Genomic DNA, 25,591 nt, shown 5'->3' on the forward strand with positions numbered 1-25,591 from the left:
CCACCTCATTAAAAAGCGGCAACCAAAACTAAGTGAAATTTTAATTTATACGGAATATCGTATCAACCAAGCCAGAAATATGTGAGGCAGAACTTGTTTAGAAATCGGCAAGAAGGAAACTAGAGACGCCTGTATTTAGGCTGCCAATTTTGAGTTCAGTTTACCTGAACAGGACGCCACATTTTTCTAATGTCGTCATACTCACGGAACGTCTTGCACACCATCAGCAATGACGAACTTTAGGTACGGGTATCTGAAGAAGACAGAAGAGTTGTCATGTGATCTTAATATTTACCAAGGTCAAGGAAATCAAAGACTCAAAGCAAGAGCTTAAAGTGCTTGAAATTTCGATAAAGCACACTTTCCCTCAGGTTCAATAAGTGAGAACAGACTCAAGGACACCCACCATACCAAACCAAATCACACCCAGCTGTAACCTAACGGTACTATAAGGCAATGTTTTCGTTCCGTGACCTCTCAATGCTGCATGCGGTATGTACTGCATCCAAAGAGCCGACTGAAGTCCGCAATAGATCTGATTACCCGTAAAAAGGGCGCTTAATCAGTAAGTACACTACATATCGGTCAGAACCACGCTGCGTAATAAGTCTCATGATGAACTTAACCTGCATATAATGCACTTTGAAACCGTCATTTTTCTACGCCTTTGTGTAAAAGCCTTCTGATATTCGGAGAACTTCATACATGCTATAAGTCGCGATTGCAATTTCTGTCTATTCAAAATATGGAACGTAAAACTATACGACCGAATAGCATTTGGTTCCTCTCTGCCATTTTAATCGCCTAATAAAATATCCATCTGTGATTTCAGCAAATACTGAAATCCTGCTTTCTGCGGAAGCGCGCCGTGGTTCTGGTGACGGCACCCAGTCCATTTTATTTGACATGGTGAGCTCATTTTGGAGTCCCTTCACTGACGCCTCCTGTAGAAAGAAAATATTTACATAAAGCTAGCTGAGGGACAAGCAGTGCAGAACAATGTGCGACAAATGTACATCGTTCTGTCCTGTTTTGTGGGCTTTTAATTATTCTGTGTACCCTCAAGAAGACACGAAACGAGCCGAGTGTGAAAATCCGGGATATTTTGTACTTTTGCAGCAATGAATAAAGGAGCTCAAGAGACGACGAAGAAGCAACAAGCAACACTAACGTTGGCTTCATAAATTCTGGTAAAATCTCTGCTAAACTGAAGATACGACGTACTTTAGAGCGAAGTTCCTGACTAAGTAATTCAGTAAGTAAATCACTTACTTTGCCGAGTTCAGTTGTCCAGGCTTAGAATGACGGAGCTCCGGTATTAGGGAACAGAGCATTTGATAGTAGTCGAACACTTTGAATGGCTCGGCGATGAAGATACCTTTGAAGCCAACCTGATATCCAGCACGATAAAAAATAAAAATAGCAAGTGTATAATAAAGGAACCACAATCTTCTGCCCAAGTCATAGGAATAATTCGAAAGAAGGGTCGACTAGTCAGGAGGCAAACGGCAAATGGAGAGGGAATAATATGTGCATTAACAGTTACTTAACAGATGTGAAACGTCAGCCGCACACAAATGTAGACCTGATGCATACGGAATCAGCGGCTGCTGTCGACCAGAAAATGCGTGACAGGCGATCTTCTGCTATGATCCTCGCCCAAGTTTTTTTTAACAATCGCTGTGTACGAATCACTGCCTCCGTCTGTGTTCAGAGCCGGCGGCAGGTTGTCTAATCCTAACCCAACGCTGGGCATTTTGACCCTTCGTATTTAAACAGTTTCTTCACCTACAGTATTGGTATGACCTTGAAGCTGGCGATGCGCCGTGCAAACAATTGATTGGCGAACAAAAAGGATGGCGTGGCGTAAAGCACGGGGTCTAGATTGCGTTTGTGGGCAAAAGAATCCTTGCCGAAGTGAGGCGGCTCTAGCCAGAGGCTCCTCGCGATGAACTGTTAGTTCTTTGCTCCTTTGACACTCTTCTGGGTATTCGCAGCAGTGGCATAGTGGTTTGAGTATCCAGCTCGCATGCAGGATGTGCGGGGTTCGATTGTCAATGCCTTCGGGTACCGGACGCTGATGCAATAGTACAAGCTTGCCCCTGGTCTGGTGCGCAGTTTTGCTCGAGTTAAATGCTTTTGACCTCACGTTCTGAAACGAAAATACTCGTACCTCTTGGCTTGGCGCTCCGTGGCCAGACCTGTTCTTGCGCCATTCCAATTCATCATTCTCATCATAATTCTATCGTGTAACTAAGTTTTCGTAACCATGCCGTTAAACCTTCGTGCTTTGGTTTCCCCGAATTCAAGCTTTAGTATTTCCATTACGTGACGACTCAGATACGCTGCGAAAGGAGACCGGTTCGGGCTTGTCTGGGCCCCACTTGGTGTATTGAGAACACTTCATGCAGGGTTAAAATATTCAGCTACTACCTAAGCCTCGAGATAGAATTTTGTTTATTATGCATAACCTGCAATGCAGTGGCATAAAAGAAAATAAGTAAATTTGAAGCATCTCGGCTGGCTTTAATCACGAGAACGGTTTTAAGCGATTCCCGAAATATTTCTCTTCCCTCTAAAATCCTCTCTAATACGAAGCTTAGATGACGGGTTAGCAAAAACGCAATAAAGTAGTTTAGCAGAACAAGCATGGATTTGTAAAGAAAAAATAATATTCGAAACGTTTGGAAAAATGTAGTACTCACGGTAGTGAGGCATTTTTCAAACTCTGCAGCCGTAATTGCAAAATGGACACCGGCCTGCACAAGGAAAGACGCTTTCTGTGCTCAAAGTTTTCGTTTGTGGTGGAGTAGAGAACAGCGTCTAGAGGTAGCTGAATTTCTAATTTTTCGAAGGAGCTTTGCATAAGCACAAAGAAAAAGCAAAAACGTCATGAGATAAGCAGTACAACTGAATAGAACACGGGTTCCTGACGTAAATAGACGGCGCCGTCCAAAAGAAAGGATGGGATAACGTTTCGGCTCCCCCACGGGAGCCGTGTTCTTAATGAGGCATAACGTAGCTGTGTCGTTTATTTATACACGTCGCATGAGCGAACCCAGGCACCTGGCGTAGATTGGGGGCAAGTTTCCGTTATTCCGATTAAGATTATGCGCTGTCGTCTGTCGTGGGGGAGCCGAAACGTCATCTCATCCTTTCTTTTGGTTGGCGCCTTCTATTTTGGTCGTGTACCATCCCAACCAGACGGGTTTCCGTGAGACACTAGACTTCAAGCAGGGGTCCCTATGTACACAATCCCGCGTGTTTTTTTCATTCTTTCTGTAAGGAGCACGTTTCTATATGTTGTTGTTGTTGTTAGCCTTTCTATATGCTGATGACCGCTCCCAGCACGTTACCCCATCGTTCTCTTCTTCTCCTAGAAGAGATGCGACATATTGCAGTGAATTGAAAGATGCTACTAGACTGTTCCTAAAGGCCGATTCACACGACGGACCGTTCGCCCGCGGCCCGCGCACTACGTGTGCATCTGTCGGCCGCCATCCATCCATGCATCCAGCGCGCCTCTCAATGTGCTGACGCATGCACACGTAGTGCGCGGGCCGCGGGCGAACGGTCCGTCGTGTGAATCGGCCTTAAGGGTTCGCTATGACGCTCGAGCGTTTTGGCGCCCATGGAGACTTGAGACGCAGACGTGCCGCTGTTGCCCGAAGTAACCTGTGCCATGCCTAAGTAAAGCTTGACGAGGGACTGCTGCGACGAGCGCAGCTGTCGTTATTGGCAGGACTGTGCTTCCTTCAATGGCTAAATGTGCTCACATTAACGATATTGCTGCGTGAGAATGTGTTAACCCTCTCAAGCACTTCCGCAAGAAAACTGGAGGAAGTAAAAGAAAGTGAGCATGTAGAATCACAGAGGCAAAACTTCTCTGTGACTTAGGCGGGTAGATGTGTAGGCCAGTTGGTAAGACATGAAGGAGCTATACACCGCAGCGGACACGGGACAGAGAAAGAAGACGACACAGGGCGGTATGTCGTACACATACCGCCACAGGGCGGTAACAAGGAAGACACGGGACGCGGGACAGAGGAACACGGACACGGACACGGGACAGAGAAAGAAGACGACACAGGGCGATATGTCTCCTGCCGGCGGCTCGCTGCTCTCCGTAGAATTTACTTGGAAATCCCCCTCGCTCGGCTTGGGCTTCCTCTATCTATTCGGATTCTCTTATCCTTCGGGGCAAGCGCCAAGGGATATGCCCTGAAACCAGTGTTCGATTCTATTCACGATTATACAATTTCATCTGGTAGATTCCTCTGCTAGAATATGAATTCACATCTTTTCTTTCTCCCTATTTTTTGTTTTGTACAAATTCTAGCTCTGCGTCTCAAAATTTTAAATTTACTCCATTCCCTGTACATGAGTGTGTTTGTATCCGCTATGCACCCTGGCCAATCCCCCGCCGTGGGTATGTGCCATTCAGCCTGAGGACATCATCATCATCATCATCGTACACATACCGCCACAGGGCGGTAACAGGAAAGACGACACAGGACGGTACCGCCCTGTGTCGTCTTTTTTCTCTGTCCCGTGTCCGCTGCGGTGTTTTTATTTATTTATTTATTTATTAATACTGCAATCCCAGGAAGGGATTTTCGCAGGGTGAGCATACAGAAAATAGGTAAGTACAACTATTAAGAAAAAAAAAGTACAAAGGCCACAAATTAATAATAAGCAACAAAAACACAACAGCAAAAATGAAAGGCTCAATGACGTAACACAACAAAAAGTACACTAAGGTTTGGAGCATATAAATACACTACTATCAGGTCGTCAGTGAACATGGTCAACAGGGAATTAATTAAATGAAGAAGCTTTAGCTTTAGAAGTGTTTAGCTCCTTCTCTGTAAGTTGCCGAGAGTCGGCGGGGAAGGCCAGCGCTTTAAACCGGTTAAGTACTGACCTGTCAATGACGTGTGCTTAAAGACTCACAAATTGACAGAAAGCTGGGCAAGTTGGTTACGATTCATTATACAACAGCGCAGAAGACAAGGCACAAAACGAAGAAAATACGACATGAGCGCTGACTTTCAAATGAATTTTATTACATGCTTGTACAGATTTAAACCCCTCCGAGACAAATAAACAAAAGCAAACTTACCAACGCAGGTTGCTAGCTATGCTTCCACAAATGCACCCTCTAAAAAGCCCACATTAGCGGCTGTCAAGTGATAATGACTATTGGCTGACGCAAGAGGAACAACCCTTGGCAATATGATAGGCCTCAATCATTAGGGCCCTTAGGGTCTGGTCGCTATGTGCTAAAATGACTGATGCTTGATTGAACACTGGGTTGCACGCGTGATTTTTCGCCGACAATGAATAGGAAAATTAAAACCCGTGCCTCTGCTCAGCGAATTGTTGTGTTCCATATCGCGGATTTTTAAATACCGACCCGTCTGACCCACATAGTAGCCACCACAAGAAAGCGGTATACGGTAGACAACGCCTACTGCACAATCCACCATCCTACTACCATGCCTTAGAGAGGAGGTGTTGTGCTCTCTCCTTGCATCCAGCTGTCGCCTTCGCCGCACTGCTGAGGAGATATTGCCCAATTTCTGGCGCGAAGAAAAGATAGCTTCAACGTTGTACTTCCTGCCCACTTTTCTCGTTCTGTGCGACAAAGCATGCGCGTAAGGAAATACGGCATTGTCTTGTCTTGTATCCGCAGAGCTTTAAGTAGTTCATGGCTGGATCAAGTCGCGGGGAGCATGGGCGATCAGCTTGCCAGGCTCCGGGACGCAGGTTATCCTAGGATGGTGATCCCAAGACTGTGCGAAAGATTGATTATCAAGAGTAAGTTCGAAAAGAAGCGCGTGTCTAAGGAACCTCATTAAAAAAATCGCAAAACGGTTACCGTAACTCCTTACGCGCATGCTTTGTCGCACAGAATGAGAAAAGTGGGCAGGAAGTAACCCGCCGCGGTGGCTCATTGGTAAGGCGCTCGTCTAACGAGCCGGAGTACCCGGGTTCGAACCCAACCGCGGCGGCTACGTTTCGATGGAGGCGAAACGCAAGAGGCGGTCGTGTGCTGTGTGATGTCAGTGCACGTTAAAGATCCCCAGGTGGTCGAAATTATTCCGGAGACCACCACTACGGCACCTCTTTCTCTCTCTTTTCTTTCCCTGCCACCGTCATCCCTTCCCTTACGCCGCGGTTCAGGTGTCCGCCGAGATATGTGTGACAGATACTGCGCCATTTATTTCCCTCAAAAACCAATATAAGCAACTAAGTACAACTTTAAAGTTGTTTTTTCTTCACGCCCAAATTGGACAATATCTGCCCAGCTGTGTGGCGAAGGCGGCAGCTGGATGCAAGGAGAGAGCACAACACCTTGTCTGTAAGGTATGGTAGTAGGATGATGGATTGTGTAGCAGGCGTTGTGTACCGTATACCGCCTTCTTGTGGCGGGTACTATGTGGGCCAGACAGGTAGGTGTTTAAACATCCGCCTTATGGAAAACAACAGTTCACTGAGCAAGGCACGACTTCTAATCTTCCTATTCATTGTCGGCAAAAAATCACGCGTGCAACCCAATGTTCAATCAAACATCAGTCATTTTAGCACACAGCCACCAGACCCTAAGGGAGGTGGTTGAGGGCTATCATATTGCCAAGGTTGGTTCCTCTTGCGTCAGCCAATTGTCATTGTCACTTGACAGCCGTGAATTAGATGTATACAAGCACGTAATAAAATTCAGTTGAAAGTCAGCGCTCGTGTTGTATTTTCTCCGTTTTGTGCCTTGTCTTCTGTGCTGTTGTATAATGAATCACAAAATATTAAGAAGTGTCATGGTTGTCATGTTCATTGACCAAGCGACGCAAGGCCGCTCCAGCAGCCCTTGTCTACTTCGCGTATATAAGCCGGCCGCTTCCAAGAAACTAGCACGGGCCAGCCGCTTCCACAATAGCTAGCAGGCGTCTCCCCCGACGACACCCGACCCCTACAGCCCCGCCGACTGACGCATTCCCCCATTCCCTCTCACTGGCGCCACACGGTGACCGACTGCACTCCCACAACACAGGAGGTGCTTTCTTTTAGACTCTCCCTCACTCTCTCTCTCCCTACTGCAATAAACCTTTCAGTCTCCACTCAGCAACCGTGTGAGAAGTTCCTCGCATGCGGGCTCCCACGCTCCGCATCAACGCAACCGCAACCTGTTAACACTGGCGACGAGAAGTAGGATCTAGAACGTACGCAGCTCGAGGTGTCGCCGATGGCTACTGGAGGACTATACGGTGGCATCGAGCCTTTTAACAGCAAGAATTCGTCATCGTGGATTGGGTGGTGGTGGTGAAAACATTTATTAATCATAGAGAGAGATGTTGGGGGTCGTGACCTGAAGGGTCACGCCCTTACAACCACTAGGTGGGATGCCTAGTCAGGCACACCATTGGCGTTTGCCGCAGCCCGGGCGCGCTGCGTTAAGGCCCTTTGGGCCTCGAGGGTGCAGCAACCGGACAGGGTCGCCTCCCAGTCCTCTCGGGTGGGGTTCGGGATAGGGGGTAGGGATGGGTTCTGCTGGCAGGCCCACACCATGTGGTAGGTGTCAGACACCTCCCCACAGTGTGAGCACCGCCCGTCGAATTTAGGATCGAAATGCTTTAGAATTGCCGGGCACAACATCGTGTTGGTGAGCAGGCGCAGGAGTACCCGCTCGTTGTCCTTCCCCAGCCCTTTGCATGGGGTGGGAAGAGTTTGGTGCGTGGATTTGTAATAATCGCATATTCAGCGCCTCACCTTCTACTTCGTGGCAACCGATGTCTCCGACGAAGCAAAGCACGCGCTCCTCCTGACTCTATGCGGAGCCGACACCTTCGAGAATGCCTGCGCGCTGGTCGCACGGAAGACTCCTGGAGAGGTCAGCTATGAAGATCTGGTCACACTTCTCCAGAAGCACTTCGATCCCAGACCATCTGAGCTGTACAGCCGGTACGTTTTCCAGCGACGTGACCAACTGCCGGAGGAAACGATCAGCAGCTACGTCGCAGCCCTTAGAAGTTTGACATCAGATCGCAAATTTGGGGTGCTAACGACCACGTCTGCAACATCGACGCCGCCGACAGAAAGCCATACACCCGTTGTAACGAGCCCCACCATGCTGCCCCAGGACGTCATGCTTCGCGACAGGTTCGTCTGCGGGATCCGCGACGAGCACCTCCAAAAGAGACTACACGTGGAGAAAGACGACTTTTAAACGTGCTTTCTACCTGGCACTGTCATCAGAAAGTGCGTCAAGGCAGCAGCGAGGACTCAATGGAGCGACGAGCTCCGCAGAAGTGCACAAGACGTCTCAACACAAAAACAGAACGGTTCGTCAGCATCTTGACCACGTTAAGCCGGGGGAAGCAGCCTACCCGACGGAAGATCCGCCGCCAGACAGTCGGACGAACGGACAAGCAGCAAGTGAGCAACAATACACGTGCCAGCTCCGTACGTGATCACGCTGCCAGCGGAAACTTCGCCTGCGCTAGATCTTCCTACAGCGCCCCCTCTCCGAACATGGAGAACCTGCGGCCAGTCTAGACAACTGTGACACGCAACCTTGCGGGGACCGACCCAACGTGACCACGCAACAGCAAACAACTGCGCAGAGACCCCAGCGTGAACGGCGCCCACTCGACCGATACGGTGACCAAACCTAAGGAGGAAGGGATGTCATGTTCGTTGACCAAGCGACGCAAGGCCGCTCTAGCAGCCCTTGCCTACTTCGCGCATATAAGCCGGCCGCTTCCAAGAGACTAGCACGGGCCGGTCGCTTCCACAAAACCTAGCAGGCGTCTCTCCCGACGACACCCGATCCCTACAGCCCCGCCGACTGACGCATTCCCCCATTCCCTCTGACTGGCGCCACACGGTGACCGACTGCACTCCCACAACACAGGAAGTGCTTTCTTTTAGACTCTCCCTCACTCTCTCTCTCCCTACTGCAATAAACCTCTCAGTCTCCACTGAGCAACTGTCTTGAGAGGTGCCTCGCATGTGGGGCTCCCACGCCCGGAACTAAGACAACCATTAGCAATGGTTGAAAAGAAAAGTTAGTAATGCAGACTGCAAATGGGACAGTTTCGGCATTGACAAGATGCTGGATGGCAGAGTTCTATTTGTTCATGGACAGAACGAGAGGCAAGTTTCGGTACTTTTTGTGCGCGAAAATTATGAGCATGATCGAGGCGAGATGAAACTTGGAGGCCCGTTGTGATATTGACTTGATGAAAGGGTAGGCTACAATGATACAACGTGTCAAAAATGCTAAGCGAGCGGGTTCTCTACGCGTGATAGTTTTCAGAAGGTCTAGAGAATGTTTCAATGCTCATAAGCTTTGATGACTTGAATAGGATGAGCTGATAAACCTTGCTGCTTTGTTTTGGACCGACTTGAGAAGATTGTAAGAGTATCCTGCTGAGAGTGAATCAGAGTGAGAGTGAGAGTCAGTGAATCGTATTCAAGTGAAGTTCTGAAGAGGTGCAGCGCATGCTTTATTGAAACTGTCTCAGCTCTCGAAAAAATTAGCAGCGGTTCAACTACTTCGGAACCTGGCTAGAGAGCGAAAGCTATGGCGTATCGGGCAACTGTAAGCGGTTTAGCCTCTGTAACGTTGAGTGCGTTCCGCGACATGGGTAGGAAGCACACCCACCCTGCCATCCTGGCAGGCCGCAGTTATTGGTTGATAGCGAGAGTTTGCTCACCCAATGAACACTGCGGCCTATTGCAGCAGTCCCGTGTGTCTGCCATAACGCTGTCAGCGCTAACGCATGCAGCCCACAACTCTCTCTCATAACCCCACGTACCTATAAGTAGGATTCAGGCGTGCACTGACCCAGGGAGTCATTATGCGCACTCCCTTTCCTTCAAATGACCGGAGTGTAAAACGTTGTCAACGCCAACGCCAATGAACACAATGAACGCCGATAGCCTATGGCTTCAGCACCGCGTTTCTGGCCCAACGTTGTCAATGCCAACACATGCAGCACACATTTGTCATTACCGCCTGAGGTGACGACTGTTCCGAAAGGGCAGTTATGCGCCTTTACTTGCTTTGCGATCTCCCAATCCATTGGCTTCGTATCTTAAAGCGCGACTAAGGTGTCCACTGTCCCATGGGGCCAGTTATGCGCCTTTTCTTTGCTTTCGAAGCTCAAGGTCATTTGAAGGTCAAAACTGGGCACACAGGGATCGAAGCACGAGGTCCCGTAGTGAAGCGTTCGCTTCAAAACTGTTTTACTCATTTGAAGAGTTAAGTCTCCAGCTTAATTTCAACTGCGGTGTTCATCAGGATTTAATCCTCGGTCCATATTAATATCTGCTATATATTGACCCCATAGTTAACATCCAAAACATCGTGTGCATGGTGTTATTTTCTCATGACACCAGTGTTCTCTTCTCATTACATTTAGGATGTATTTAACGCTGCCATTTCATGGATGTAGAATCTAAGTTGCTGTTTGAATTGAAATTGACTGCAATTAAACTGCTAAAAACCGAGTGTATTATATTTGCACATAAGGAAAGCACCTGATGTGTAAAATAAAATACACTGCTCCTATATTCTGTGCACAAAAATGTGTTAATTAATTAAAAATTAATTAATTAATTAATTAATAAATTAATTAATTCCTTCCATGCACCATAATTGAGTGGAATGTTGTGCCTCCAGAAGTTTTTCTTGAGAAAATTTTGAGTGCGTTTTAACCAGTGTATTAAAATCCTTATACCACCATGACGCTTCATTGCGACATTCGCGACAGTGTAGTTCCGTATTCTATATTATACTCCTGCTTATGGTTTTTATTAGTGCTTTCCTGTTATACTTATGTGTGATCTTGTATTATTGTCATGTTGAATGTATTCTTTCTCTGCGATTGGTTAGTGGTTGTGTCATGCTATTTTTTAGTGTCTATTCCTCTTGAACGATACGTTTGGGAAAGCACTGGTAATAGGTTGTAATCTGCATCTCTGTGTTGTATCCGATATATGTATGTTGTATCCGAAAAAGTTGAATGTAACGAAGAACAAACAAATATAGAAAGAAACAAAATATTGTGTTATTTTGCAGGAAAGTTTGTGATTTTAGGAAAATTCTGGCAACTTTTGCAGACTAACGTTGCGCATGGCTAAAGAATGCAGCGGGCAAAGCAAAACTCAGTGCTTGGAATATATTAGGAAGAATGCTGGCGTAACGCTCTGCCGTCTGCGTAACAGACTTCGATGGGTAGTGTTCCACAGCTAATGAATAGTACTGGATGCTTCAAGCAAAGTTAGATTTTAACGGCAGGAGGATTAGGAGCTAAGGATGTTGGTATGTAATCAGAAACAAGATACAGTTGGATTACTTTCATGAAATAAAAATAGTAAGAGTCAATGGTACAATGAGAAAATAAGAAATACGATATTCAGAACTGGTTAGCCTGAATCTGGCACGCACTTTCCTATAAATGACGGGAGCTTTTCGATATGCTTCAAAAAGAAGTATTGAATTCGCGAACGAGTCACCTGTAGAGCCGCAGTTTGAACACCGGCAAAGAGCCAAAAAATAAGATAAATTAAACCAAAACAACGGAAGAAAGAAAATGATAATAGCGTAGAGAGAGAGAGAAACGTGTCAAGACACAGCGCCGAGTTGACATTTTAGCAGAAATCAAGAACAGGAATTGGAGGGTCATACTTCTCAGTGGAAGCGATTTTCAAATGGCTAATTAGGTTACAAAGTAAATTATAACAAAGGATTACGGACATGCGAGATAAAAACAACACCGGAACCACTGACGGAGAAAGGCGGCAATAAGAAATTACCTAGTAAGAATTGCCAGACTATGAGATAGAGCTAATCTGCAACGCACTAGGTGCAGACTATTTACTGCAGTGGCTGTAACCCATTTTCCGGCGCCATTCCCAATAAAACAATGAAATTAACAGGATTAAGCTTCGAAATTTTGGTAACCCGCTTTAGCGGCAGTAAACCATTCTCTTTTGGAGTTATATATTCTGCAATAGTTTTTATTTCGCAACATGTGAGTTCGCTTGTTTCTTGCAATGTCTTCTAAAGGCTGGCGCAACTTGTTTGTTTGCGACAAGTAATTCTTGCTTTGTACAAAAAACAATGTCCGTAATTATTAGGATTGAGCGAATGTTCCAAGTTTTGAACACGATTATAATGTGTTTGTGGTTCGATTGATATAGGATTCTAGAAATTAATATACGAACATTCTCGTATAACACCATCGACAGAGCTAGTTGGTTGCGATCCATATGTATCAGCAGCGCGAACACAACACAGGAAGAAGGAGAAGATAGTACAGAGCACTGAGCGCTATTCGGCAGCGATAGAATTCCCCGCCATCTTGTAAAATGCTACCATGGCAAAATCACTGTACTTGGGCAAATTATCAGGAGATCGGCTTAAAGTGCGAGCAAAGCAGTACTACGTCGTCGTCTTCGCTGTCTTTTCAATCGTTTATCTTTTGTAGCCATAATTCATTCATACGCCGATGAGCTTCCACATAGAGCGAAATCATGGTGGTGGGCTTTCTCACATATCACACGTGATGAGAACAAAATGGCAGACCACTCGCTTCAAACAATGAGAACGCGAAAGCAGGCAGTGTCATTTCAGGCGTCAGCGAATATTCGATAATTTTGATTATTCTTTCATATATTAAAGTATTCAATATTCGATTCGATCCGAATGCTTGGCCTCCGAAATCTCCCAGTATTCGTTTCGAGCACATAACGTATACTGAACGCTTGTATGTGTGGTTTCGGTTCTGCTTGCCTCCTCCGGAATGGCACAGCGGCGCGCGCGCCGCCAAATTGACGACCGCATGGACGCCTGCTAGGCGTCCTCTCCGTGTGTCTGCGCGCGTGCGCGTATGGTGGAGCCGGCCTGCGCATGCGCGCGGGAGCAGACGCGAACAGGCGCTAGCCTGGAGACCAGGTTTGTACTTGCAAGGTGTCTGCTCCCTGGTTACCCGCGGTGCGTACGCACCAGAACCGACCCGAATGAGTGCACCAACTGGAGGACGCACGGCTTCCTTGCCTCGCGCTAGAAAAGTCTGAGCTGACTGCAGCTGCTGCTGCCGGTTTCCTGCGCGTGAAAATCGCAGGTGAATCGCGATGGCGCGAGCACGAGAGGAAGCTTGAGGGAGGCGCTTGGAGACGGGTGCCCCTCTGCGATGCCTGACGCGGATCGGCGCTAGGAGCGCATCATGGAGGAAAAAAAACTAGGAGGGAGGGTGACGTCAGAATCTTGAAGCCTAGCCTTAAAAAATGTAATGGAAAGCATCATGGGAAATACGCCCTCACGTGAAAAGGCAGCGGTAGCTCTTAGCCGGATTTCGGTTTCGGTTTTGCTGTCTCGCTGCGTTGTGTCACGACCAACACGGCTGCGCTCGAAATTTGAGAAGCGCACACAAGCCATGGAGCTTGGAGATTTGTATGTGCCGAGAGGCCAGTGCCTCAGTGCACCCGTGTGTTTCGCGAAGTGTGGCTGGGTCGTCTGAGCTGTGCAATGAAATGCTGCGTGCCGGGATGCAGGATCCGTACCGAAGAACGCCGTCCTGGGGGACTCATCACAATCACAAACAGAAAACTCTTGCTACTGTCACTAATGGCAGCGCCTGTCAGGTCGCAATAACGAAAGCTGCATTATTCTATAGGATGATCATCTGCCGTCGTCTTCCGACAAGGGCAGCCACTTCTCGAGCAACGGCGTGAGCCCACAGCACCGCGTCAACTCCGAGCATCGGCTCCGAAACCGACAAACAAGCTAACGCCGAGGGCCGGGAGACCCCGTGCAGGGGCAGACGTAAAGCCGTCGGCACGCCGGAACCGCGTATACCGGGCGAGCGTATTCGGCGCGACTTGTGCCTCGAGAATAGCGGAGAACAGCGCGGGCCCATGGGCGGGCCGAAGTCCGCCTGCCTGAGAAGTAGAATCTTGCACAGCGCGCCGGAGCGCTCGCTAAACACGTCCGTCCGCCGTGAGCGCTCTGGAAGCCACTGTGCCCTTTTTTAGAGGCTCTTTTTCTTCGCCTATTCTCGAGTTCTCCTCTTATAGCATACACTGAAACAAACTGTCGTATGTGTGTATAACGACGAAAGGAATTCCCTCCTATTCTCTTTATCAACCACAGTTCAACAGTGACGAGGTCGTGGCTGCACGCCGCTATGAAAAATTCTGAATTCTAGCGACATTCAAAGCGGGCATAAGCAATTTGTACTTCTAGCAAGAGCATGAAAACGCCTCTTCACGTCGGTACTGGAGTACCGTACCGTACACGTATAGTGTACAGCGAAGGGTGAGTCTCCCACCGTCCTCCGAGGGCTTGGGCCAGGGGATCAACGGTGCCCGGAAAAGTGTGTCGCGGGCGAGCTGATGGGCCAGCTCATTGCCGTCAATCCCTGAATGCCCAGGGACCCAGCGGAGGAAAACGATGGAAGGCTGCAGTGCGGAGACCGCTCGTTCGACCTCCTGTTGGAGAGAAGGGGTCAGGGTGCGTTTCTGTATGTGGTGTATAGCGGCTTGTGAGTCCGAATAGACTGTGTACTCTTGGAGAGAGGGAAGGAGGGAAAATGACTGGAGGGCATGCGCAATGGCGAGGACCTCGAGGGACAATGCGTCTGGAGGGTGTAGATACGGCCCGCTGGTGTGGGAGACTCACCCTTCGCCGCACCATAAAAGAGGTCTACCTTGAGCTCCGCCTCGACAAACGCCTTTACCCTCCCCCTCATCCATCACTCACGGTGCCGGAGTCTCGCCTTCTTCGGCACATTCAGATGAATGCAGTTATCACCCCGTCCCGCCTCTTCCTCTATCGCTATCGATCGCACCCTTCCTGTCCCAACTGCCCCTGTATCTATGCGGACCTGGCCCATTGCCTATTCTATTGCCCGGCTGCTCAGCAGTCGGGTTCCTTCCCCCCACCCTCTCTATCCATCACCACCTGGCTCGACTGGCTTGGCGCTGAAGGGGAAGAAGAACAGCGGCTTCTGGTCGCCCAGGCGGTCGAAATGCTCGGCCTGTAAATTATGGTCGATTAAAAGTCTTTTACTACTACTACTACTACTACTGTACAGCGACGTTAGTTCAAATTCGCAGTGCCCACCGACGAACCCTTCGATGAAAAGTTTACCTGCAGTTTTCTACAGTGCACCCAAAAACTCGAGTGTAATCAACAGAAGTGTTGAGACGCGGAACCCTCAGAGAACCTCGAGCTCGGTACGCATTCCGCCAAAGCTGCAAGACGGGCGTTGCACTTCTACGCTACATCGTAGCACGGACATTCGCTAAAAATCACCGTTGGTTGGCAGTCTGGTAACTGTGGAGGGCCTATTTCCCATGAGGCAGTGCGCAAAAGGGCCCTCGGCACCTGCGTCAGAGGAGGATGGCTTGCAGAGGCTGAGTGCGTGACGTCATGCTCCCTCCTAGTTTTTTCCTTCCTCCATGGAGCGCATGAGTGCGGCGCACGCTTCGCACGTGACCTTGGAGTAACCATTGAAAAGCAACCGCTGCGCAAAGACGCAGTAGCAAAACAGTCCAATGCCCCACAAATAGGTATCGCGCCTTACAAATCCGCGTACACCGCACGAAGGTGTCTCTCCGAAGTTCCAATGGCACTTTTTCCAGAAAGGCGACGCGGCTTCAAAGAATGTGCCGAAGTTTCAGTGCGCACAGTTTTTTTCATTCAAAGATCTCGTTTTTTGAAAAAATGCATGCTTTTGGAAATTATTTTTGATCCGTTGATGTTTTTTCATGTGCCGCAAGTATTCGAAATATTTTATTCGAAATTATTCATAGAAAAAAACTACCGACGATTGCGTTACTTCCCTAATGCGAAATTTGAGCGAAATTTGAGGTGACCACCCAGATGTGTGAGACAGACACTGAGCATGTCCTTCCGTCAAAAACCAATTGACCAATTTTACCCTCTGCTTTCCAAGCTCCCGCTGCATTGGTTTCGCAGCTTAAAGGTCTCCACTGCTGGTTACAACGGAGAACGGCGACGGCGACGCCGCGAAACGCAGAAACGAGCGCCAAAGAGCTGCGCTCTAAAATCACCATTCGCTTCGAAAGGAAAAACAGTATTCGCACGGCCCTGTTTCTTTGTTTCATCTTTCCATTTTGTGTTGTATACCTAACATATAAAATTCAATTTGCCCCGTCGCTTCCAGAACTCTTCTAACTTGAGCTCCGCCAGATCGTACCTGTCAACTATAGTATGCAGGAAAGGACACCTGTGGAGGTTTGCAAGGGGCTCCAGAAGTCTGGCTGAGTCGAGGTGTCACCGTCAGGGCAAGCTATCGTGCAAAAATCCCGCCTGTTGCATAACGTTTTTCAAGCCGCACAACTGTGACATACACAGAGGGTGAAGGTGAAAGCAGGGATTCTGTCGCGAAGCGAAAAAAAAACAATTTCTGGCCGCGTGATTTCAGTTACCGAGCTTCGCCGCCAGCCTGCTGTGACGGCGTTTATCGGACGGGTATTCGTCAACTGTCTGAAACGAGCTGCACGCCGCTTGTAGACACCGACTGGCATGTCATTTGTTATGTTTTTTTATCTCTACAAGCAGTCTTGCTGTTAAGGTGCCAATGTGGGTTTCCCTCACTTATGTCCTTGTTTTACCAGCACGACCAAACTGTGCGCTCCATCACAGACCTTTAACTGTCTTTGCATTGGAGCGTCTTGCCAAAGCTTCATCGCATTTTCAAATATTCAGCATTTTTTAAAGGAGTGCGAGATACTTCATAAATAGACCTTCGCATAATCCGGTCATTTCTTGCAGTTTTTTGTCGTCACAATTAATGATGTTTTAATACCCATCATGTTAGGTTAGGCATGTAGTCAAATGTAGTTCACGTATTTCATTCTCTTATTTTACGTTGCCACCCTACGAGTTTCAAACTATTGAAGTGGTCTATTGAAACAGTATCCATGTATGTGCATGTAAAGTTTTCGTTTGTACGACGCTGAGTGAGTCTAGACTTGTTTAATGTGTGTGTGTGAAAAGAACATACATTGCCTTCAAAAAATAAATGAGGACAATGATGTTTACCCGCTTCTTCTTTTCTGAATTTTTTCTTCTGACTGAAACGACATTGAATATTGGACTCATTACTCCAGCCTATTTTTTTTCTTAATATGGCTATTTGAAAATATTGGTATTCGTGTACCCCTATTATTTAATGACGCGTAATGACGCTTGAAGTGATTTATATCCTGTTTTCAGCTTTGAAGAACAACTAGTAGTCGGACAACTATTTTAGAGGTTCACGAAAACAGGTCTGCGGCCTGGTCACTCTTACGTTCGTATCGGCTTCCTTATTTTTGCGTTAATCTGTCCTTTACTTATCGCAATGGTCACATGCGCTTGCTTATTGTTGCGTTCTTATGTCCTACTGTTGTGTACAGTTCATAATTGTGTGTACTCATTACATCGCAGTTGCGGTGATTATCTTAGCTCATAAACTTAATTCTGACGCGTCAGTGTGTATTATCCCAATAATTCAGGACAAAAGCATTTTTGAGGGGGAAGCTTTCATGAACGCAGTTTTTTATATAATGCAAGATTTAGCTTTTATGAACGCAGTTTTTTATATAATGCAAGATTTTAGTACAACAATCGATATATCCGCAGATCATCTGGCGCACAGCAAACTTAACTGTTCGATACGATCGATGGTAACAGTTTAAAAGAAATGTTTTGCTACATATGTCAAAAATGGACCATTACCTTCAATATTCCCTAAAAGTATCATACAATTTTACAATTTTTATTTTTTTTTCCCAAATTCGTGGGCATGTCTATGTTGTGCACTGAATATGCTGTTTTTCTGTCCTGTTTCACTCACCTATGCGTCGTCAGTACAAATGGTTTCTTTGAATTTGTAAACTGGAACAGCCGGCACCGCTACAAAGTGTCAACCTGTTTCTTACTCTCTCTGTGAATAACAACAAAAGTACGGTAAAACTTAATGAAACAGTAGGCACGTTTCCCACGTTTTCTACTCTTTTGCCCTTACTTTCTTTACCGAAAGTAACAAAAGGACAGCGAACGATTAGCTGTTTCGTCTTGACGAATGCTTATCTGCCACTGAACAAACTGGCGCTTACAAGTAGGATTTACTTTGTTCTCCTCTAGATTTATCTTTTTCTGATGTAAGAGCATAATCATTAGGTGATAGAATTGCGGCAAAATTCGTGTACTCATCCGGCTTTTCAAAGTGTGTGCGTAGAATGCATGTTTTCTGGCCTATTTTTACGAGCAACAACAATGAGCTATTTTGGGCTGGCTTTCCTTTCGCGCTTAAAGTGCTCACCTTTGTTATCATTTTCATCGACAATGTATATTACGGTACGTCACAAGTCCTACATTGTGGTTATTGTTTTCGAGAGCGGTAAAGAAATGTTCAGCGCCAGTCTTGTTGATCGTGTCCTCTTTGCTGTCCCTGTGCTTTGCGCTGCATATACTTTCCTTAAGATGAGCCACTGACTAGCCCATACCAATGTTTTGATCGGTAAATAAGTGATTTGCTCTTCCAGGAATCAAATTGGTTCTCAAATCATACATTTTTTTCTTTGGTCACTAATTAGAATTATTACATTTCACACACGTTTCTACGCTCAGAATTCTCGTGAAGGTACCAGTCGTAACCTTGCCTACGTGCGTAAGGCGGTTACAAAAACATTGAATACAATCGTTGTGAGGTAAGCTGTCATGTGGGGCGTCGTTACGGTAGAGGAGTTTGGCAGAATGATGAGAGATAAATCTCTACTTAAACTCTGTCTCCTGACGGCTTGTTCGTAACAACCATATCCCGAAATTGTGTTGAAGTGAAGCTGCGATTTGGGTATTTTGAGCGTTAAAAAGTGTCAGCAATTACTATAATTAACATTAAACATAACTGTTTAACACCTAAGCTGAAGATATCCGCTCGTTCTGTGCTTTCTGCATTGCTTTATGCACTGTAGAGGAGCCGTTTTTGATGGCGCCTTTTTAGGCGGAACCCGTGTTTAGCCGTATTGTTATTGAATCTGCTAAGGGTGGGGAAATGTGAGAGCACCTGGTTTCGCCCGAAAGGGAAGGCACCTGAATATACTTCGACCGTGAACGAGAAAAGAAAGCTATCCGAGAATGTTTATGGTTGTAACGTATCGGCTGCGCATCCTATTGTTTCTTAAGGAAACCCCTGTATAGATTAGGGCCAGCAAAACCAAACGTTGCCTTAGTGATATAGTGAGTATTTCTACAATATTTCTATTGAATTTTGCATAAAAAGTAAGTAGCCATATTTTTGACATTCCCGAAAGATTGAGATGTACTCACGGAAATTATTCCAACTTTAGCCATGGCTGCGGCCATGAGGATCCAGTTGAACGTACTTGGGGACCAGATGACCAAAGTGTCTCCTTTAGAAAAACCAAGAGAAAGCAGACCTCGGGCTAGCTGATCAACCTGAGATATGTCAAAAAGAAAAAACGAAATGTTATTGATATCTCGCTAGTAAAAGAGGTATAATAAGTTCAAAGAGCTTGTAGCGCTTTGAATCACTCATTCTCAACTTGCAAATTCCATATGCGATGTCAAAAGGAGTCCAGAAGTCTTATTTCAGCTTCTAAGAACCAAACTTAAAAGCAGATATCTGTCTGAGTGTATGGGATGATACACGTTAGCCACTGGTTTGAAAATAAAAGAAGAGCTTCGTCTAGTTTTCATCAGCCCGTGTTGAAACACCACCTGCTTACAAAATGTCTAACAGAACACGGCCTGGTGGTTCACGTACAGTCTTTGTCAAAAGTAACCTGGCTCCATGGTTTGCTTCTCTTCATATATTAGAGCCTTAACGAATTCCCTAATGATCAAAATGTTCTTTGAAGGTGAAAAGAGGGGTTCTTCTTACCATACAGAGATTTCGAGCTTGAGGGCTGGCATAATAGCTTTAATATACGACTGAGAAGAAAAACATGCAGCCTGGTTACTTTTAACAAAGGCTGTACATTTCAGGACTAGGCCTTTTCTTGCTTTCTTTCAGGTTTCGATTATCAGCCTCGAGCTATTTTTTCCTTTACAAGGCCGCCTCTATTTTGGACACACTTTTTTAGTACAATATAATCCTCCGATTCTGAAAATGGAATGAATCGGCCACTGAATTTTAATGCGATAGCAGCTGATATGGATTGTGCCAGAGACTAGATATTTCCAAACGACGGTCAACAGGCAGCAGTGTAGTGCACTCAGGGAAATTCCCACAAGGTCGAGTATACTTGCTTTAAGAAGGTAGTTATTTTTGGATGGATGGATGGAAGAGAAGAGCGTCCCCTTTGAAACGAGGTAGTGGCAGCTGCCACCGTGCAGTTTTTTTTTTAAATTCATTTCTCTTTATATTCCTTTAACGGTGTTATAAATAGGTCTATAGAGTCGCCATTTTATTTAAAAACATTTTACAGCTATCAAAGTATTCCGTTATTCTTTTCATCTTGCAGGAACACAAACAATGGATTATTGAGGGAAAGGCGGGTAAATAAAATAACAAATAAAGCAGCAAAACACGTAGGACGTCGTCATAGAAGGCTAACAGGCGTTACTGCTCGAACAACAAAACTTGAATATAACACGGGTGAAGGCAAAGCAAGAACACAGAAAAAAGAAATAAAAGAAGGAGAAAATCGGCAGGCCATAACATCGCAAAAATTTACGACTAAACACAGCGTTCATTCTAGCTCTGAACATTACGGATCATGGATGCGACTAATACGTATGGCTACGAGAGTCTATGTCTATCATGTAGTAGGTCTAGTATGTATAGAATTATTGTAATCATTTTGACAACAGACATTGCTCTGTGTGCTTCACAAAAAATTTTCGTGAATGAGACTGTATAACCCTTGCGTTTTAGTGTTCTGTGATTGGTTTGGCTGCCTGCCAGACGCTGCCGCTCAAGTTAACAGTGGCTTTGGCAGGCCTGAACATGTATTCGGTTTTCGTTATTGTTAATGAAACTATTATTATCATTAAAACAATTGATTGCATTGGATTATATTATGCGGCAAGGATGGAAAGTTACACTGAATGGTTCGGCCAGTCTAGCATTAAAGCTGTGAGCGTTATTTAGGCGACTAGTAATATACCTGGGCGGATAAATTGGAGGCTTAAGTGGCGGCTACTTTGATTTATAGTATACACAAGACAGACAAACGTAAGTGCACAAGCCGAACGCTGAAAATGTGACAATTTGGCGTTAGTTATATTCTAGCGATAAGCGTGCAACGGCGCTTTCAAAACAATAAACGCTGGTATTAGTAAATTGGTCAGGCGATTATATTTGTGAGAAGTATTCGAGTTGCCAACACATAAAAATTTGTCAAGCAAGTTTACATTTTACCCTGGAAGCAATACGCAGGTTACTATTCGAATAACCGGAAGTGAGAATAACATTTTAGGAGCATCTCTTCTGTGCAGGCGCTTTTAAACGGGAAAACTCAGTAGTTTGACTTATATAAGCAGTAGCACTCCTGTTCTTTGGATTGTAGAAAAAGAAATTCGTCAAATCCAATTTTCAGACAGAAACAAAATCATTACATGAGGCTGTTTTTCATAAGTAGGAAAACCTAGCCCAGCTCAAAAGGGATGATATTACGCCTCTTTGCACACGTTCTATAAATAGCAGACACCGGTTCCTTATGTTTATGTCCTTATCCTTTCTTTTAATGCAAAAGGGCATTCGATGAACTTCCTTGTAGGGTGCGTTTTTTTTTCTCTAATTTGCAGTTTTCCTTTGATATAAGGTGCTCCGACTTTTAGCCTAGAATTGAATGGGATTCTTAAAATATATGGCGCTGCAAAAAGCTCACCGCCAACGTTTAATCCAACCTGTATTAGACGCCATAGCCTAAAAAATTCAGGGGGCACTTTGTTGACCTAAAGTGCGGCGAGGCGAAAGCCTTCAGCGCGGTGTTGCTGCTTGGGACACTGATGTGTGGTTAAGATGTTAATTAAGTACACAATTGTCTGTGAATCTTAAATGCTGGAGACACTGGAGGGCGTTTGGGAGGCATCCGTCTGATTATATGCCTTTCTGAAAACACTGTTCAGCGTCCTAGACAAGGAGAACTAGATATGCGTTGGCAGGAAGTATCGTAGCCATTAGCACGCTTGGCTGTGGAACGGAAGGATGGTGGTTCGAATCCCATCGTGCACAAAGATTTTTTTTCTGGTCTGACGAGAAAAGCGTGACACCTCTGCTGACCACCTTCTGTCGACAACGATGAGGCATAAAAGGCTTTCGCCTTAATAAAGACATGCACCCACCTGTTCCTTGAATTGGGAGAAGCTGCAGTGTTTCCCTTCCTGCACGAACGACCAGGCAATGCGGTCTCCCCATTTCTCGGCCGCCGAGTCAATGTGCGCACCCAGGGTGTCCGGCGAGAGCGGCTTGGAGCACGGGGATTTCCAGTAGCTTAAGTGCAACTTCTTTTCGCCTGAGAATGAGCTGCGAGGAGTGAAGGTAAATTAGCTCTACCACGGAAAACTCAAGCGACGGCAAGTTATGGCTAATGGGTTTGCAGCAAATCAAACCGATCTGCTTGAGCACGAAGTCTGAACAGACAGGTGACACCAGAATTGCCCATTGGTGCGACTCATTAGCACTGAACAAATGCTACAAATAATATACCGAACGCTCCCTGTGCCTAAAACTAAAACTGATGTGGCTATTACTTACGGTGGGCTACACGGCTGTCAAAAATGAAGCAGCTTAACAGTAATAGTTAAAAGGTCCACTATTCAATACTAGTTATCCAGCCTGGTAAATTTCACGTCTTACTGTATTTTGACTATTTACTTCTTGTTCGGTTAGTTAGTGTAGTAGAGGGGCTGGTTTGACTGCAGGCTTCTTCATTATATTTTATTTAATTGTATTTTCATTATATTTATTCAAATTTTGGCGCGATGTAGACAAAATTTGTCCGGCAACCACGCCGAGGGTAAGTGGGTTAGCGAAGTTCCAAAAATTGATATGGATATGAGTTCCGGTCGGCTGCACGCCTCTCAATAAATATGGAGAAGAGAAATGATAGTTACACATGTGCGGGGACACTTAGGCTCCGTCTTAAGGTTATAACGCGATATAGTTAAGGAGTTAGCAATGCCCATATGTGCGGAATCGGTCATTCTGGCCTTTACATTTGTAGGTTCCTAAGGGTCCTGATGCGACTATCGGCGCAGTCGTGCAGCGGTTAAGCCATGCCCTGTCATCGCGATGGCACACCTGCGATGGCAGCACCTGAGATGGTAAGTGCTGCCACCAACGGAGCTTGTGCGACCCAGGTTGCTCTTCGCGAGATACCTATTGGGACCAATCAGTGATTTAACTGCCCCCTGCCACGGTGTTCAATTTGCTCACACTCCGGTGGGCAGGCTGTTCAGTTCAGTTCAGTTCATTTACCTTAAAGACCCCCTTGTATCGGGGGTATTACATAAGGAGTGGGATTTTAATGAAATGAGCAAACAAAACAGCCAATATTATTTAGCACTGAAGGTGATCGGTTACACGTTCTTGAGAAGTAGAGGATGAAGCGATGTTGACGATGTCAGGGGGTAGGCCGTTCCAGTCCGTTGCTGCTTGAAGGAAAAATGAAGCAGAAAAGGTGGCAGTATGCGATGGCGGCCGGGCAACTTGTAGGGGATGACTGGTGCGGTGAGATATGCGTGCGGCAGCTGTGATATACGGTGACCGATTGAGGGAAGAATGAAATAATTTGTGATAAAGGGTGAGACTTGAAATGCGACGACGGAACGAAAGGGGCAGTAGTCCTGATAATGCTTTCAGTGGAGAAATACTGACGTCATATGAGTGTGAAGAGTGGATGAATCGAGTGGCACGATTTTGGACAGCTTCTAATGCATTAATTAAGTAAGTTTAGTGCGGGCTCCATATGGCAGAGGCATATTCTAATTTTGGTCTGACGAGCGATTTATATGCGAGTAATTTTACGTGTGATGACAATAAAAGGTCACGTGACCTAGGTCGCCCACTTAGGTCGCTTGTCCGGGGATTTTACACTCACAGCGCCGACAACGCCAGATTTTCTGCACAACAGGAGCTTTAACGCAGTTACGTTAAAAAGTTAAGCATTCAATACTAGTTAACCAGGCTAGTAGTTAGGTCGTCTGACCTGCATTCTGAAGCGCTGCCCCACTGACAATGATGTACCGAAAAAGCCCACTTCTATGTCAAAAAGCTTATTGTTAAAATTGGTAGAGCATCTTAGGTGGAACATCCGGTACATTTCCGAATATTTGTAATTTGTGGTAGGTGATGGTTATATTTATGTGTTACCGCTCTCCAAAAGCTGCCAGAAATTTTTGCAAACTTAATAAAAATGAAATATTGTACTGTGAAATTTGATTTAAAAGGCTGTACACTTTATAATGGCACCCGAATTCAATGCCGAATTCCTTGGAGGTTCAAAATAAGAAAATTATTTGCTGCGTAATGCAGAGATCCCGTGCTCTGGTGCACGACTCTGGATTAACTGCGTGCTTTTTTGTCGTGGCAAGAGCCACAAAGCGGGGTCGATCCTCTGTGCCAGCTTTGCGTGCAGATCACAGTACGGTACGTAATTACTCACCTGCTTAATGCTCGAAAGTAGAAGCACGGTGTCTCCGCCGCCTTCAGACACCGAGCGGCAAGGCGACGCAGCACAGAACCGGTTCGCAACGGCGCCATGACTTGTGCTCTTCTCAAACGGTCGCCCCACTCAGTAGTAAGTTGCGCGTACACGTGTGTGGGGGATATCAATGGCAGTGTCAAGAGAATCTAGTACACGTTGCAAAGTTGAACTCTAAATCATTTCTTAAAATAGCAAAGCTGCGCATTTTATCTGCCGGGGTGAATTAAGCACATTTTTCGTAATGTGGGCTGACCGAGCGTAGAACGCAGGCTAGCGTAGTTGAAAGTACGCCGTGACAGCCGTTCAGGCCGAAAAGTACAGGTGTTGTTAAAAGGAAATGCAATGGCTATTGAGCGTGGCAAACCGTTGCGCAGCGCTCTCTAACGTCGCCTATGGCAACTGGTTACACGCTTAAAAATATCCGCGCATTTACGGTGTAAGCCTACGATGAAAAAAATGGAGCATTTTTGGTTTTAGAAAGAAACGCACTGAAAGTTCGCACTTTGTCCGAGTGGCGGAGACAGCGTCTGTAATTCATCTCACGAATTTCGGAAGCGAAAGCTTTAACGTCGCTGGAAATAGAGAGCACAGAAGCACCGCATATACTCGACTCAATCGTCCTGTTTCACCTTGAAACGCACATCAAAGCACATTGTTTTCTTATAACATACCGGAAGATAACTTTAAAAGTCTGTTCGGGCTTTTGTGGCGATGCACCCCTATACCTCTTCGTGCGCTCAGTGGCGTAGGAACGTGGGACCTTGGGCTCCAAGTGCAAGTGCAGTTACGGGACGGGGGGTGGAGGGACGAGGGTGTCATATGTGTCTGCGGACCACCGTCCAACGGCGGCTTTACTGGGCAAAATTGTTGAATAATGATACGTCGTGGCCTTCTCTTTTTT

The 25,591-nt window shown here is 46.1% G+C and overlaps 1 protein-coding gene across 1 annotated transcript in view; it reads right to left on the bottom strand.

The window, feature by feature from the left end:
- The window catches only part of LOC149334177 (medium-chain acyl-CoA ligase ACSF2, mitochondrial-like), a 92,480-nt gene extending 67,734 nt beyond the window's left edge, over positions 1-24,746 (bottom strand). The window contains exons 1-6 of the mRNA XM_089555055.1: positions 24,649-24,746; positions 22,328-22,508; positions 19,346-19,474; positions 2,706-2,759; positions 1,273-1,391; positions 206-253 (exon numbers count right to left, since the gene is read on the bottom strand). Of these exons, the coding sequence (XP_089411181.1) occupies positions 206-253; positions 1,273-1,391; positions 2,706-2,759; positions 19,346-19,474; positions 22,328-22,508; positions 24,649-24,746 (629 nt within the window). The remainder of the gene's footprint in view (positions 1-205; positions 254-1,272; positions 1,392-2,705; positions 2,760-19,345; positions 19,475-22,327; positions 22,509-24,648) is intronic.
- Between the last annotated feature and the right edge of the window lie 845 nt (positions 24,747-25,591).

The sequence above is a fragment of the Amblyomma mixtum genome, chromosome 8 (genome assembly GCF_055824585.1).
Source record: "Amblyomma mixtum isolate Tamu chromosome 8, ASM5582458v1, whole genome shotgun sequence".
NCBI classification, from domain to species: domain Eukaryota; kingdom Metazoa; phylum Arthropoda; class Arachnida; order Ixodida; family Ixodidae; genus Amblyomma; species Amblyomma mixtum.